Source organism: Triticum urartu, unplaced genomic scaffold (genome assembly GCF_003073215.2).
Source record: "Triticum urartu cultivar G1812 unplaced genomic scaffold, Tu2.1 TuUngrouped_contig_5784, whole genome shotgun sequence".
Classification (NCBI taxonomy): domain Eukaryota; kingdom Viridiplantae; phylum Streptophyta; class Magnoliopsida; order Poales; family Poaceae; genus Triticum; species Triticum urartu.
In genome coordinates this window covers 1-16,015 of record NW_024116488.1, presented here as the reverse complement: position 1 = coordinate 16,015, position 16,015 = coordinate 1, and the positions used below count along the sequence as shown (strand labels likewise).

Genomic DNA, 16,015 nt, shown 5'->3' with positions numbered 1-16,015 from the left:
CATAGCAGAGCAGGAATCCCTTTCCTCTGCTTTCAAATAGACGGTTCAAATTTAGTTGTCGATTTTTAGCAGGTTCCAGGAGCTAGTAGCCTAAAATACCCTTGAATGCAACTATACAAAAGGAAATATGCGGAATTTAAACTTGCTGTAAACTAAAAAAGTTGACACAAAAATGAGATTTATTCCGGGGTTCAATTCCTACAGCCTCAACAATCCTCCAGATGAAAAAGAACCATGTTGCCAACAAACCGGGAAGGGAACGGATAGATGGTTTGTTTTTACTCCCTCTGTCTCAAAATATAAGACATTTTTTTATACTCTCTTTGTATCAGAAAAACGTCTTACAGTTTGAGACACTTACTTATATTTTGAGACAGAGGGGAGTTTTTATCATGTTTGTATTATCATGCATAAAAAAACATAAGCTGTACAGTAGGGTTTAATTTTCGCATATTTGAAGAGAATTCGTGTGCACTAAAAATGCCCATAAACTCTTTTCCAATGCACCATCAACAAAAAAAGTTAGTTGTTCTCATATCCGGTCTTTTTTTGGATCCTTTTAGATCTACGGGCCGGCCGTTCACATGAGCATAGGGAATCTATACTCGAGCCTTCGACTTGGCCCCTGGCAGGATAGGTGAGGAATAGGATTAGCGCAAGAAACTGTAACAGCACTAGCAGAATGTGCTATCTCTCATATCAAATCTGCACAATAAGCTGTGACAGCACTAGCGGCATATGCTACCACTAACAAGTCATAGCAACCTGTAAGCCATCATTGCAAAGATGGATATGTTCAGAAAGATGATTAGACAATGCCCCTATACCAGGAATCCGAATCAAACCCATGCTCTGCTAGTAAATTATGAACAGGAAATGGTTTCTGGAAACTCCCATAGATGCCTGAACTAAAAGAGAACTGATTGTCCACCTTATATCTCTATGGAACTGCTAGTGCAGAGAAGCACTTGTTGCACCGGAAGGGCCGACAAAAATGGATACAGGAAGTTCACCTTGGTGATATCAGAGGAAAGAGGCAGTGTGCTCCTGTCCGTTGCCGCATTCGCCCGGCAATAGTTTCAGTAGAGCAGAGCAGGAATCCGTTTCCTCTCCTTCTTTTCCTGCCTGGAAGATCTTCCCTTCGGGCTTCTCACAGGTAGAACATGGACACTGTCAATTGGTCTTGTAAATTGTCAATGATGAGGCCATGAGGGTGTCCTAAATTACCTGATAGAATAGCACTCTATGCGGTCGCACACTGATGGATTTTCAATTTCAGATACTGCTTCAAAAAACCATATGCCATACCACCTGAGCTTGAATTATATGTACTGCACGTGTTAAACCTGTAAGAACTAACTGCAAGAAAAAAAACAATCCCTTCATTTTGGTACCTGTAAGGATAATATTGGACCATTTACTGCACCGGTCATCAGACAAACTCAGAATATACTTTTTTGACCATTCAAAAAAAATACTTCTCTATATAATACTATACAACCAATGAGTGATGGCAAAAGGAAAATTTGTTCCTGATAATTTTTGTTCTGCTGCGTGATACTTAAAAGTTAAAAGTATAACCACATTAACTGGTCGTGCAATCTCAATCAACAGTCCCTTCCATAGAGGCAAAACACAAGTTGTAGACTTGCAGTGTAATCTGGACTCACAGCACTCAAGTCTTTGGTGTCGCTCTCATGCTACTACTTGTATGTCTCCATCACAGAGACCATTGGTGCTCACCCTGACTTCTAGTTTCACTCAGAACCATAGAATTGCTATCACATCCAAACAGAAGCAAGGGGATTTTATCATGGCGGAGCTCATCATCTCGGCGGTTGTCGGGGACATGGTCGGTAGGGTGATATCTCTTCTCGCTGGCCGGTTCAAAGGCCAAGGGTGCACCGAAGCCAAGCTACGGAGGATTTGCCATATGCTTGTCAAGGTTCACAGTGCGGTAGAGGAGGCCAAAGGGAGGCAGATCACAAACTACGGTACCCTCGAGTGGCTTTCAGAACTCAGCGACAGTGTGTACCAGGGCCGCTACTTGCTCGACACGGTCGGATGCAGAGAGGAGTTTGAAGATGAGCATGCTGACAAGGTAGTTGCACAACCTTTCTCTTTCTCCTTGCTTAATCCTGCAAAGCGTGTGCGCTTAGCGGCAGGTGCCGTGAAGAGCCTATTGTCTCGCCAAGATGTTGGTGTTCCTGAGATAGATAGAGTGGTAGAGATCTTAGAGGTCGTATCCGGTGATCTCAAGGAGTTCCTGATGCTCCTACAGAACTGTCAGCCGATCCAACGCCCTTTGGCTACTAATATCTTTGTCGAGGGGCAGATGTTCGGTCGACATGTCGAGAAAGAGAGGATCATCAACTTCCTACTGCATGATGGTGGTCCATCAACTGGGGGGAAACTGGGTGTGCTCCCGATTGTTGGCGGCATGGGAGTCGGGAAGACCACCCTTGCGCAGCATGTCTGCGATGATGAGAGGGTGCGCAACCACTTCCCAATAATTTTGTATTCCAATTTCTCATACACCAGAGCAATGGCTCGGGATGAGGCGGTGTTTGTTCTTGGATCCAAACACACAGTTGGAGATGCTCAAAAATTCATCGAGTCACTACATGTACTTAAGGAGAAATGCCTCACCAAGAGGTTCTTGATGGTATTTGAAGATGTTGACATGGGCAAAAAACAGATGCTAGAAGAGTTACTGCCAATCTTGAGACATAGCAAATTCGGGAGCAGGATCGTAATCACCACAAACAACGGGGATGTCGCCAGCTTGGGAACTGTGCAGCCAATCAATCTGAAGGTTATGCCGCATCAGGAGTACTGGTTCTTCTTCAAGGCACACGCGTTTGCTGGCAGAGATGTCGAGGAGGACCCAAGGATGCTAGCAGCAGGCAAGGTGATTGCGAGGAAGCTAAATGGGTCCTTCTTCGGAGCAAAAATCATCGGTGGGGTGCTGAAAGCTCATCCGAATCCCCGGTTCTGGAGCAAGGTGCTGAGGAGCAATATAGGGGGGTTGTCTCTGCTGGGCGATGGAATTGGGTACATTGGAGATTTGGCAGAAAATCTGCTACCAATCTACGCAGACGTGTGTAAGGTGACCCTTTCTAGGAGTCCATTTATCTTTCAGACAGAACTGGCTAGGTTGGAGGATCTGTATCAGGCAAGTCCGCTTGGTGATATCCGATTTGGAAAAATTCTGTTGTGCATGTCAACGTTGCCATTCCAACTCCTGAACTACACTGCTGATTGCAATGTGCGCGGACCGGACTATGCAGCAGAGTTCATAAAAATTTAATGAAGTAGGGATGTGAAGATTAGACAGGAGCTACGCCTGTTTATACGGAATCTGATGCACCCATCCCCATGGAATTGACTGCTCCGTGCAGAGCTGGATGCTCTGTTTTGAGTTGTATTATTGTTGTTTCTCTTGTCTAGCTTCGCTGGTATATACATGAAACTAGCTCCAATAACTGTAACATCTTGATGTATACTCCCTCCGTTCCTAAATACTTGTCTTTCTAGGCATTTCAACAAGTGACTACATACGGAGCAAAATGAGTGAATCTACACTCTAAAATATGTCTACATACATCCGTATGTAGTAGTCATTTGAAATGTCTAGAAAGACAAATATTTAGAAACGGAGGAAGTAGAACGGAAAGTAGTGAGTCTCTTATGTGGTGCCTAGAGCTTTGACGGGCTTGAATATGCAGTTAGAAATTCCCATTAAGAGTATCGCTCTGTGGGAGAAAATTTGCGAGTTAACCATGAAGATCTGGTTAGAAGTTCCATTACTAACTTGATTACCGGTACTCCATAGGCGACCCCTCCCTTGGGATCATAGGGGTCCTGCAATCCACTTGCCAAATCTTCTAGGCGTATATAGGTGGGGATATGTTGACCCGGGCAGCCCTGGAGACGTGGTCGTGCTGCGGAGGTGCCGGGCATTAACTATTTTTCCATTTCAACATCAACAGAGTTGGTTGAAGCTAAATCGGTCCACCATTGCTCTCATATAGGATCAGCACGATAAGTTGTAACAGCACTAGCAGAATATGCTATCACTAGCACAATAAGTCATAGCAACCTAGTGTAGATTAAAAAAAATGCAAGCCATCATTGCAAAATATAGCGAAGGAAAGTTGGATAATATTGAGAAAAAATATTTTCAAGTTCTGTTGAGTAGATTAGCCAATACCATACCCGGTACCAAAAATACATGCACTAGAACTAGTAAAGTATGAACAGGCAATGGTTTCCAAAAATCTCATAGATGCCTGAAAATCTCTATTACTCTATAGAACTCTTGCAGACAAGAACAGCTAGTGTAAAGAAGCACTTGTTGCACAGCATACAAGACAAAGGTCATATGAATCAGAGAAGAGGCCTTCACCTTGGTGACATCTGAGGAAATACGCTCCTGTCCTGCTCGGTGACGCATTTCACCCGGCGATGGTTTCAGTGGAGTAAGAGTCCTTTTCCTCTCTTCCTCTTCCTGCCTGGAACTGGAAGCTCTTCTGTTTTGGGCTTCTCAGTGTTAGAAGATGGGCTGTCAATTAGTCTTGAGAAATTTTAAGGTTCATGTGTCCTAAATTTACCTGATAGAATAGCACGCTCTGCAGCCACACACGGATGATCTTCACCAATGGATTTTCAATTTTAGATATGTCACAACACCAGATGCCACACCACCTGAGCTTGAATTGTATGTACTGCACGTGTTAATCCTGTAAGTAACTGCAAGAAAAAAAATCGGCATAAGTGGCTACGGAAGACGAGTACATGACACCGCATTATGGACATGTCAATTGTACTGCAAGCACTAGTGATTAGGCCATGGATGTGGAAGCTCCAATATACAGTAGACAGGTAGCGCCTCCTTGGCTTCTAGATGTGCATGCTCCGGAAGGACTACCTCTCAAAACAAAATCCTTCCATTTTTGGTACCTGTAAGGATAATAATCGACCATATAAAGTGTTTGGGCATTTGTCTTTAACTTTTCACACATTTGAAGAGATGTACAGACATTGCAAAATCAACAAACTAAGTTGGTTGAAGCTAAACCTGTCGACTATGCTCCCATATATGATCAGCACAATAAGCTGTAACAGCACTAGCAGAATATGCCATCACTAACAAGTCATAGCAACATGTAAGCCATCGTTGCAAAATATGGCAAGGGAAAGATGGATAATGCTAAGAGAAAAAAAAACATTTTTCAACTTTCTGTTGATTAGACTAGCGATACCTATACCCGGGACCCAAATCCATGCACTGGTAGTAAAGTTATGAATGGTAAAAGGTTTCTGCAAACTCCCATAGATGCCTGAACTGAAACAGAGCTGATTGTCCACCATATATCTCTATAATATACTCCCTCTGTTTCTAAATTTAAGTATTTTTAGAGATTTCAATATGGACTACATACGGATGTATGTAGACGCATTTTAGAGTGTAAATTCTCTCATTTTGCTCTGTATGTAGTCCATATTGGAATCTCTAAAAATACTTATATTTAGGAACGGAGGGAGTAACTGCTAGCGCATAGAAACACTTGTTGCCTTTATCGGAAAAAATAGAAACACTCATTGCACATCAGACAAGGCAAAGCTCATATGTATCTAAGAAGAGGCATTCACCTTGGTGATATCCGAGGAAATATGCTCCTCCTCTTCTCTCATCTCCTCCTCTTCCTGCCTGGAAGCTCTTCCCGTTCTGGCTTCCCACAGGCAGAAGATGGACTGTCAATTGGTCTTGCAAATTGTCAAGGATGAGGGTGTCCTAAATTTACCTGAAATAAGAACACTTGTGCAGCAGCACACAGACGGTCTTCACTGATGGATTTTCAATTTCAGATACTTTAGAAGACAAGATGCCACACCACCTGAGCCTGAATTGTACTCTACGTGTTAAACATGTAAGAAATCACATGGAAACGCAATTCCGCAAATGTGGCTATGGAAGATGACCACACAATTGTCAGGTCAGCTGCACTGCAAGCACCAGTGATTAGGCTATGGCAACTGCACTGCAGTACCTCCTTGGCTTCTAGGGATGTTGATGGTCTAAGACAAGGGCTAGGCGTTCACAGCATTAGTCATCAGACAACCTCAGAATATATTTTTCATATTTAGTACTGTACAACCAATAAGTAATGGCCAACAGAAAATTAGTCTGTTGCTTTTTGCTCTACCGAGTCAGTGTGACACTTAAAATATAACCACAATAACTTGTTGTGCAATCTAAAACGACAGTTTCTTCCATAGAAGGAAAACACGTGCTGTAGACTTGCAGTGCAATATGGAGTCAAAGCACTGAAGTCTTCCATGTCGCTCTCATGCTAATATTTATATGTCTCCACCACACAAACCATTGGTGCTCACCTTGACTTATGGTTTCATTCAGAAAGTTGGAATTGATAGAAAGGCTGGGGTACCAGATAACTTGCGAACATCACAAAGTTGCTAGAGGAATTTATCATGGCGGAGGTCATCTTCTCGGCGGTTGTCGGGGACATGGTCGGCAGGGTGATATCTCTTCTTGCCGGCCAGTTCAAGGGCCAAGGGTGCACAGACGCCAAGCTACGGAGGATTTGCCATATGCTTGTCAAGGTTCACAGTGCAGTAGAGGAGGCCAAAGGGAGGCAGATCACAAACTGCGGCACACTTGAGTGGCTTTCGGAGCTCAACGACGGGGTGTACCAGGGCCGCTACTTGCTCGACACGGTCCGATGCAGAGAGCAGGAGCTTGACAATGAGCATGCTGACAAGGTAGTTGCACAACCTTTCTCTTTCTCCTTGTTTAATCCTGCAAAGCGTGTGCGCATAGCAGCCGGCGCCATGAAGAGCCTATTGTCTGGCCATGATGTTGGTGTTGGTGAGGACATAGATAGAGTGGTAGAGATCTTGGAAACCGTATCTACTGATCTCAAGGAGTTCATGATGCTCCTACACAACTGCCAGCCCATCCATCGTCCTTTGGCTACTAATATCTTTGTCGAGGGGCAGATGTTCGGCAGACACATCGACAAAGAGAGGATCATCAACTTCCTGCTGCACGATGGTGGTTCGTCAACTGAAGAAAAAGTGGGTGTGCTTCCCATCGTCGGCGACATAGGAGTCGGGAAGACCACCCTTGCGCAGCATGTCTGCGATGATAAGAGGGTGCGCAGCCACTTTCCAATAATCTTATATTCCAATCTCTCATACACCAGGGCAATGGCAAGGGGTGAGGCAGCGTTAGTTCTAGGATCCAGACACACAGTTAAAGATGCTAAAGAATTCATCGAGTCACTGCATGTACTCAAGCAGAAATACTTCACCAAGAGGTTCTTGATGGTATTTGAAGATGTTGACGCGGACAAGAAGCAGATGCTAGAAGAGATACTGCTGATCTTAAGACATGGAAAACATGGAAGCAGGATCATAATCACCACAAACAGCAGGGCCATCGCGGCGAGCATGGGAACGGTGCGGCCGATCAGTCTGAAGGTCATGCCGCACCAGGAGTACTGGTTCTTCTTCAAAGCGCACGCGTTTGCCGGCAGAGATGTAGAGGAGGACCCAAGGATGCTAGCAGAAGGCAAAGCGATTGCAAGGAAGTTAAACGGGTCCTCCTTCGGAGCGAAAATCATCGGCGGGGTGCTGAAGGCTCATCCGAATCCTCAGTTCTGGCGCAAGGTGCTGAGAAGCAATATAGGGGGGTTATCTCTGTTGGGTGATGGAATTGAGTACATTTCAGATTTGACAGAGAATTTGCTACCGATCGACGCAGACATGTCTAAGGTGACCATTTCTAAGGTTCCATATCCCTCTCAGACAGAACTGGCCAGGTTGGTATATCAGGCAAGTCCTAGCGCTAGTGTTGTTGCCCCGCGTGGTGATAACGGGTTTGCGAAAGTCTTGTTGTGCCGGTCAGTGCTGCCATTCCAAGTATTGTACTACACTGCTCATTGCAGTGTCCGCGGGCCGAACTATTCACCAGAGTGCATCAAACTCGAAAGAAGTAGATTTGCCCATCTTACTCCCATCAAGAAAAGATTTCCTAATATCAGTAATATATGTGTGTGAAGATCAGACAGGAATTATGCCTATTTACATGGAATTGACTGGTCCGTGCAGAGTAGAATACTCTGTTTTGAGTTGCATTGTACTAGTTCTTGTTTATTTCTGTATTCTTAGCTTGCTTGTGTTGCCTCCCCGGTATGTACATGAAGCTAGCTCGGATAACTGTAACCTGGCCCTTGATGTGTGGAATGAAAAGTAGCGAGTCTCTTATGCGGTTCCCTGAGCTGTGACAGGAGCTTGATTATCCAGACTAGTGTTCTGCGGGAGAACACTTGGGAACTAATCATGAAAATCGGGTTGGAAGTTCCATTGTGAGCTTTGCCGGCAGATTGATTAGGTTGTTTCTAGTACTTTCTAGACAACCTTCTCTCAGGATTGGCCGGGTCCTGCCATCCACTCACCGAGTATTCTAGGCGCATATGGTTTTGGGTTTAGGTACCTGATTAATCAAGAATGTTAGGTTTTTGGGTCCGGTTTTCCTTATAAACTGGACAACCTCTCTTCTTCTTAATGAAACGCAGAAACCCCCTGCCCTCACATGAGGTTTCTCAAAAAAGAGGCATTCGCCTTGGTGATATCTATGGAAATATGCTCCTGCTCGGTGCCGCATTCGCCAGGCGATGGTTTCAGCGGAGCAGGAGCCCCTCTCATCTCCTCCTCTTCCAGCCTGGAGGCTCTTCCCATCTGGCTTCCCACAGGTAGAGATGGACTGTCAATTATGCAAATTGTCAAGGATGAGGTTGTCCTAAATTTACCTGAAATAAGAGCACTTGCTGCAGCAGCACACAGACGGTCTTCACTGATGGGTTTTCACTTTCAGACACTTCACAATACCAGATGCCACGCCACCTGAGCTTGAATTGTACTCTAACTGTTAAACATGTAAGAAATCATCGCAAGGAAACCCAATTCTGCAAATGTGGCTATGGAAGATGACCACACAATTGACAGGTCAAATGCACTGCAAGCGCCAATGGTTAGGCTATGGCAACAATAGACAGGTCTGCGAGCATCAGTGATTACGCTATGGTAACAATAGACAGGTAGCACACCCTTGGCTTCTAAGGATGTTGATGGTCTAAGACAAGGACTAGTCGTTCACTGCATTAGTCATCAGGCAAACTCAGAATATATTTTCGTATCTAGTACCATACAACCAATAAATAATAGCCAACAGAAAATTATCCCTGTTATTTTTTGTTCTATCATGTTGGCATGACACTTAAAATAGTATAACTGGTGGTGCAATCTAGAACGGCAGTCCCTTTCATAGAAGGAAAACACGCATTGTAGACTTGTAGTGCAATATAGAGTCAAAGCACTGAAGTCTTTCATGTCACTCTCGTGGCAATATTCATATAACTCTACCACACAAACCATTGGTGCTCACCTTGACTTCTGGTTTCATTCAGAAACTTATAGTTGTTAGAAAGGTTGGGGTACCAGGTAACTTGCGAACATCACATTCAGACAGTTGCTAGAGGAATTTATCATGGCAGAGGTCATCTTCTCGGCGGTTGTCGGAGACATGGTCGGCAGGGCGATATCTCTTATTGCTGGCCAGTTCAAAGGCCAAGGGCGCACCGAGGCCAAGCTACGAAGGATCTGCCACATGCTCGTCAAGGTTCATAGTGCAGTAGAGGAGGCCAAAGGAAGGCATATAACAAACTATGGCACCCTCGAGTGTCTTTCGGAGCTCAACAACGGCATGTACCATGGCCGCTACTTGCTCGACACAGTCGGATGCAGAGAGCAGGAGCTTGAAGATGAGCAAGCTGACAAGGTAGTTGAACAACGTTTCTCTTTCTCCTTGTTTAATCCTGCAAAGCGTGTGCGCATAGCAGCGTGTGCCATGAAGAGCCTATTGTCTCGCCATGACATTGGTGTTGGTGAGGAGATAGATAGAGTGGTAGAGATCTTGGAAACCGTATCCAGTGATCTCAAAGAGTTCATGATGCTCATACAAAATTGCCAGCCCATGCATCGTCCTTTGCCTACCAATATCTTCATCGAGGGGCAGATGTTCGGCCGATATGTTGAGAAAGAGAGGATAATCACCTTCTTGGTGCACGATGGTGGTCCGTTAACTGGGGAGAAATTGGGTGTGCTTCCCAGTGTCGGCGACATGGGAGTCGGGAAGACCACCCTTGTGCAGCATGTCTGCAATGATGAGAGGGTGCGCCACCACTTTCCAATAATTTTGTATTCCAATTTCTCATACACCAGGGCAATGGCATGGGGTGAGGCACCGTTTGTTCTAGGATCCAAACACGCAGTTAGAGATGCTAAAAAATTCATCGAGTCACTGCATGTACTCGAGGAGAAATACCTCACCAAGAGGTTTTTGTTGGTATTTGAAGATGTTGACACGGGCAAACAACAGACGCTAGAAGAGTTACTGCCGATCTTAAGACATGGCAAACGTGGAAGCAGGATCATAGTCACCACAAACAGCAAGACTGTCGCGGCGAGCATGGGAACAGTGCAGCCGGTCGATTTGAAGGTTATGCCGCATCAGGAGTACTGGTTCTTCTTCAAGGCACATGCGTTTGCTGGCAGAGATGTCGAGGAGGACCCGAGGATGCCAGCAGCGGGCAAGGCAATTGCAAGGAAGTTAAATGGGTCCTTCTTCGGAGCGAAAATTGTCGGTGGGGTGCTGAAAGCTCATCCAAATCCCTGGTTCTGGAACAAGGTGTTGAGGAGCAATATTGGGGGTTGTCTCTGTTGGGCGATGGAATTGGGTATATTGCAGATTTTGCAGAGAATTTGGTACCAATCTACGTAGACGTGTGTAAGGTGACCATTTCTAGGAGTCCATTTCTCTTTCAGACAGAACTAGCTAGGTTGGAGCATTTGTATCAGGCAAGTCCTGGTGCTAGTGCTGCTTGCCCGCGTGGTGATATCCGGTTCGCAAAAGTTCTGTTCTGCAGGTCCATGTTAGCACTTAGCACTCCAGCTCTTATACTTCACTGCTGATTGGAATGTGCGCGGGCCGGACTATTCAGCAGAGTTCATCAAAATTTAAGGAAGTAGACTTGCCCATACACTCCCGTCAAGAAAAGGTTTGCCAATACATGTGTGTGAAGATCAGACAGGAATTACGCCTGTTTACATGGAATCTGATGCAATCATCCCCCATGGAATTGACCAGTACGTGCAGAGCTGAATGCTCTGTTCTGAGTTGTATTGTTGCTGTTGTTTTTTCTTGTTTTGTTTGGTATATATATACATGAAACTGGCTCCAATAACTGCAACATGGCCCTTGATGTGTAGAATGACAAGTAGTGAGTCTCTTGTACGGTGCCAAGAGCTTGATTATCCAGTTATAAATTCCATTAGAAGTATTGTTCTGCAGGAGGTGCTGGGCATCGGTCTTTAATTTTCACACATTTGAAGTGAATTAGTGTGCAAAAAAGTTGTACGTAAACTCTTCTCCGTAGCAATTTTCACACATCTGAAGCTAAATCGGTTCACTATTGCTCTCGTATAGGATCAGCAAAATAAGCTGTAATAGCTCACTAACAAGTCATAGCAACCTGTAAGCCATCATTGCAAATATAGCAAAGGGAAAGATGGGTAGTACTGAGAATAAATATTTTGAACTTCTGTTGATTACACTAACCAATACCTATAGCCAGGACCGAAATCCATGCACTGTTAGTAAAGTTATGAACAGGCAGTTGTTTCTGAAAACTCTCAATAGATGACTGAACTAAAAACGAGATGATTGTCCACAGAATCTCTAAATTTTTTTAAGGATACCATATACCTACTGCTAGCACAAAAAAGCGTTTCACACAGCAGACAGCAGAAAAGTCAAAGCTCATGTATCAGAGAAGAGGCCTTCACCTTGGTGAAATCCGAGGAAATATGATCCTGCTCAGCGCCACAACGACGGTTTCATAACAGAAGGAATACCTGTTCTTGGCTTCTCACGGGTAGAAGATGGACACTGTCAATTGGTCTTGCAAATTGACTAGTGAGTGCTGTTTGCAAGGTGTCCTAAATTTACCTGATAGTATAGCGCCCTCTGCAGCCACACACAAATGATCTTCACCCACCTGAGCTTGAATTGTGCATGTTAGACCTGCAAGAAGTCACCACAAGGAAACACAAGTCTGTAAATGCGGCTCCGGGATAACACAAATTTGACATGTCAATTACACCGCAAGCACCAGTGATTAGACAATATAGACAGGTTGTAAGCATGCATACAAGAACTGCTGGTGCAAAGAAGCACTTGTTGCATAGCATATAAGGAAAAGCTCATTTGTACCAGAGAAGAGGCCTTCACCTTGGTGATTTCCGAGGAAATTTGCTCCTGCTCAGTGCCGCATTCGCCTGGCAATGGTTACAGCAGAGCAGGAATCCCTTTCTTCTCCTTCTCTTCCTGCCTGGAAGTGCTCCTTTTCTTGGCTTCTAACCAGGTGGAAGATGGACTGTTGATAAGTATTGCAAATTGTCAAGTAGTACTTGTTGCTTGCAAGTTGAGGCGAAGATGTCCTAAATTTACCTGATACAATGCCTCTGCAGCCACACACGGATGATGGTCACTGATGGATTTTCAATTTCAGATGCTTCACAAGACCAGGTACCATACCAGATTGAATTGCACTGCATCTTAATTGGCAAAGAAAACACCAGTGTTTAGAAGATAACACACCAGGCGTCTCAATTGCACAGCAAGCACAAGTGTTTAGACATTATAGACAGGGTGTAAGCGTACAAGCTGTTCAGCTTTTGCTCACAAATATTGAGCAAATCTGTGATGGTTATCATAAATTTGAATGGAGTGGCAATCAGGTGTACAGAGAACTAACCGCTGTCACACTTTCACAGTCAGCTTATCAACATCAACCAGCCCAAAACAAAATTCAGAATCACTTCGAGAATAGCTGAAAGCCCAAACGAAGAGTCCATCAGATCCCTGAACAAACAACACGCAAAAACACTGAATCACATGGCCACCAATCAAAAATAACAGGACAGTGGCAAAATAATGAAACCAATTGGCATTGTTCGACCCCGTCACTGCAGCACCACGCTAGATCCGAGAAAAACACCGTAGCAAAATCACAAAGGTACTAAGCAGCAAACAGAGGACAAAATTAGCACCAGATGATAACTGAACTTCTCATTTGCATTTCATTCCAGCATCAGGCTACATAGGACAAGACGACACATCATATCAACACCACCAACACATGAACCAGATCAGAGCACATGAAAAGCTTCTACCCAGTATTGTCACCGGCGGCGGACGAAAACCTAGGCGCGCTCCCCTCGGATGCGGCGGGCGAGCTGGATGTCCTTGGGCATGATGGTGACGCGCTTGGCGTGGATGGCGCACAGGTTGGTGTCCTCGAAGAGCCCCACCAGGTACGCCTCGGCGGCCTCCTGCAGGGCGGAGCTCGCGCGGCGCGACGGTTCCGGGGCGGAAACGGTGCGGCTTCTTCCCGCCGCCGGTGGCCGGGGCGGACTTGCGCGCCGCCTTGGTCGCCAGCTGCTTTCGCGGCGCTTTGCCGCCGGTGGACTTGCGCGCCGTCTGCTTCGTGCGGGCCATCGGAGCCGGAGGCTAGGGTTTAGGTGTGGATGCTTCGCCGGTGAGGGATTTGAGTTTGGGTGGAATGGGACGGAGGAGGCGGCGGGGGTTAAGTAGGGGAGCGGGGCGTGGGCGGGGGATCGGGAATTTTTGGGGCGAGAAGGCGCGCGGCGTCGGGGTGGGGGCTGGAGGAGGGAGATGAGGTTTGGAGCGTTGGACTGGTAGAGAATGGACGGATGGGATTGGTTTTCTGGGTGAGCACGCGGATCGTGGGGAACCGATCCGTGTGATGGAAGTTCGTTGATTTGATTGGCTAGATGAGGTTTTTTTCTCTTTCGAGAATCATTGGCTGGAATCTTGATTTTTTTTTAAGGCAACCTCGCAAAGCTTTATTACGTCACAATGTTTACAGGGACGAAAGGAATACCCTCGCGTTGGCCTAACTAAACATGACGGCCAACACTCAAAGTTAAAGCATGCTTTGCTAAGTTATGAGCATCAAAGTTTGAGCTCCTAGACTGATAAACTACGTTACACGAAATAAAAGAAGAAACTTGCATCTTTATTTCCCTAACCACTGCGCCAAATGCCGCACTGCTCCTCCTGCCGATCTCACTTGCCACACCCTTGCAATCTGTAGCTGCATGTACCCTTGATATATGTAAGTCTGTTGCAAGATCAAGGCTCTCTCGCAACGCCAAAACTTCTAAAGTAGCTGGATCTTTAACATGCTTGAAAAATAAAAGCCGATGCATCTAGAAAAACTCCTTTCTGGTCCCGACATATTGCTGCCACAGCTCCGAACCGGCTCCTGCTACCCACCGCAGCGTCAACATCCAGCTTTGCGTAGCCTCCAGGGGGAGCAATCCAGATCGGGTGTTGCACAATCCCACTCCGAGTTGCATGTACACTTCGTACTATAATCTGAATATCATCTATGTAAGAGTTTATGAACCCATGTGTTGCCTGTGGTGATTTGAAAATGCCCTCATACAAAGCTTTCCTCCTTGCACCCCATATAGCCCACAGTGTAACTGAGAACCTAATGAAATCATCGGGTTTGGGGGCTCTCATCAAAGCAAATAACCATATTTTTGGGCACTCTTGCTGCTGGGAGCTCAGTTGGTCCAGTATATCCTCCGATGGTAGCGCCCAGGTACATCTCGCCATGGGACAATTGAGCAGCGCATGTCTCCAAGAGTCTGTCGTACCACACAAGCCACATGCCCTCGTCGTTGACATATTCCTCCTATGTAAAACGTCTCCTGACGGTATCGAGTTTCGAGCGAGGCGCCATAGAAAGACCCTTACTTTTCTTGGTACTGCGACCTTCCAGATTGCCTTCCATTCTTTGCTTTGTCCCTCACTAGAAGATGTTGTTTCTGCCTCATCCAACCATCCCACTCTATCATATTTTGTTCGAACTAACATGCGGTATGCAGACCCGACCGAAAAATTGCCCCGTGGTTCTTCCCCCCAGGACCAGAAATCATCAACACGTCGTGTGCACAAAGGTATCTGCATTATTGCTTCGGCATCAAACTCAGTAAACACCGCCCGGATCAACTCCTCCTTCCAGGAAGCCGTAGATGGCTCAATTAGTTCGGAAACCAAGCGTGGCGGGGCTGCCACCCGAGATGTGATCAGTCTCTTGTAACTTGCTCGAGGGATCCAGTTATGATCCCAGATTCCGGTTGAAACACCATCACCAATTCTTCTGACCACTCCTTGCGCCATCACATTCCTTCCATCTAAGATTGCTCTCCAAATCTGGGACGGGTGTGACCCCAACTCAGCTTGAAAAAGTGATACCTCCGGGAAATAAACGGCCTTCAGAAGCCTTGCACTCAGAGAGTTAGTATCATTCAGAAGCCTCCACGCCTGTCGAGCAAGCAAAGCTAGGTTAAAAAGCTCCATGTCCCTAAACCCCATACCTCCCATGTGTTTTGGATTGGTCATGACATCCCACGATACCCAGGCTGGCTTGCGTTTCCCCCTTCTGCTTCCCCACCAAAATTGGCGAATGATGGATGTAATGTTGTCACAAAGCCCCCCGGGTAGCCTGAAACAAGCCATGGAGAATACCGGAATAGCTTGTGCCACATATTTTATAAGGATTTCCTTCCCTGCCGCCGATAACAGCTTCTGCATCCAGCCTTTCACCTTCGCCCAAACTCTGTCGCGCAAATATTTGAATGTGCCATTCTTCGACTGGCCCACATCTGTTGGCATACCAAGATAGCGTTCGTTAAGCGATTCATTGTGGACATTCAGACGATTCTTCACTTCATCTCTAAGATTCTGTGGGCACCCTTTACTGAAAAAGATTGATGATTTCTCAGTATTAATTCTCTGACCCGAAGCATTGCAGTAAATGGGCAGTAGGTTTGA

General features: G+C 45.7%; 1 protein-coding gene, 1 long non-coding RNA gene and 2 pseudogenes across 3 annotated transcripts; 2 read left to right on the top strand and 2 right to left on the bottom strand.

The window, feature by feature from the left end:
• Positions 1 to 74: 74 nt before the first annotated feature.
• On the bottom strand, positions 75 to 5,989 carry LOC125529704. 2 transcript variants are annotated; one of them, XR_007292723.1, is made up of 7 exons: positions 5,808 to 5,989; positions 5,656 to 5,731; positions 4,614 to 4,962; positions 4,409 to 4,532; positions 1,228 to 1,359; positions 1,014 to 1,146; positions 75 to 625 (listed from the first exon to the last, which is right to left on the bottom strand). It is a non-coding gene; the product is annotated as an uncharacterized LOC125529704 (long non-coding RNA). The 2 variants fall into 2 exon arrangements; XR_007292722.1 differs by having other exon boundaries at positions 5,656 to 5,989.
• LOC125529703 lies at positions 1,721 to 8,301 on the top strand. Its single transcript, XM_048694127.1, has 3 exons — positions 1,721 to 3,222; positions 4,153 to 4,156; positions 6,478 to 8,301. Exons 1-3 carry the CDS (start codon positions 1,814 to 1,816, stop codon positions 8,083 to 8,085), a joined length of 3,021 nt encoding a protein of 1,006 aa, XP_048550084.1. The 5' UTR covers positions 1,721 to 1,813; the 3' UTR covers positions 8,086 to 8,301.
• A 147-nt stretch (positions 8,302 to 8,448) lies between these two features.
• Positions 8,449 to 12,164, top strand: LOC125529701 (annotated as a pseudogene).
• Positions 12,165 to 13,204: 1,040 nt separating this feature from the next.
• Positions 13,205 to 13,733, bottom strand: LOC125529702 (annotated as a pseudogene).
• Between the last annotated feature and the right edge of the window lie 2,282 nt (positions 13,734 to 16,015).

Bases quoted from the DNA above. Each gene is read 5' to 3' on its own strand.
- LOC125529703 (XM_048694127.1), top strand. From the start codon at position 1,814: ATGGCGGAGCTCATCATCTCGGCGGTTGTCGGGGACATGGTCGGTAGG.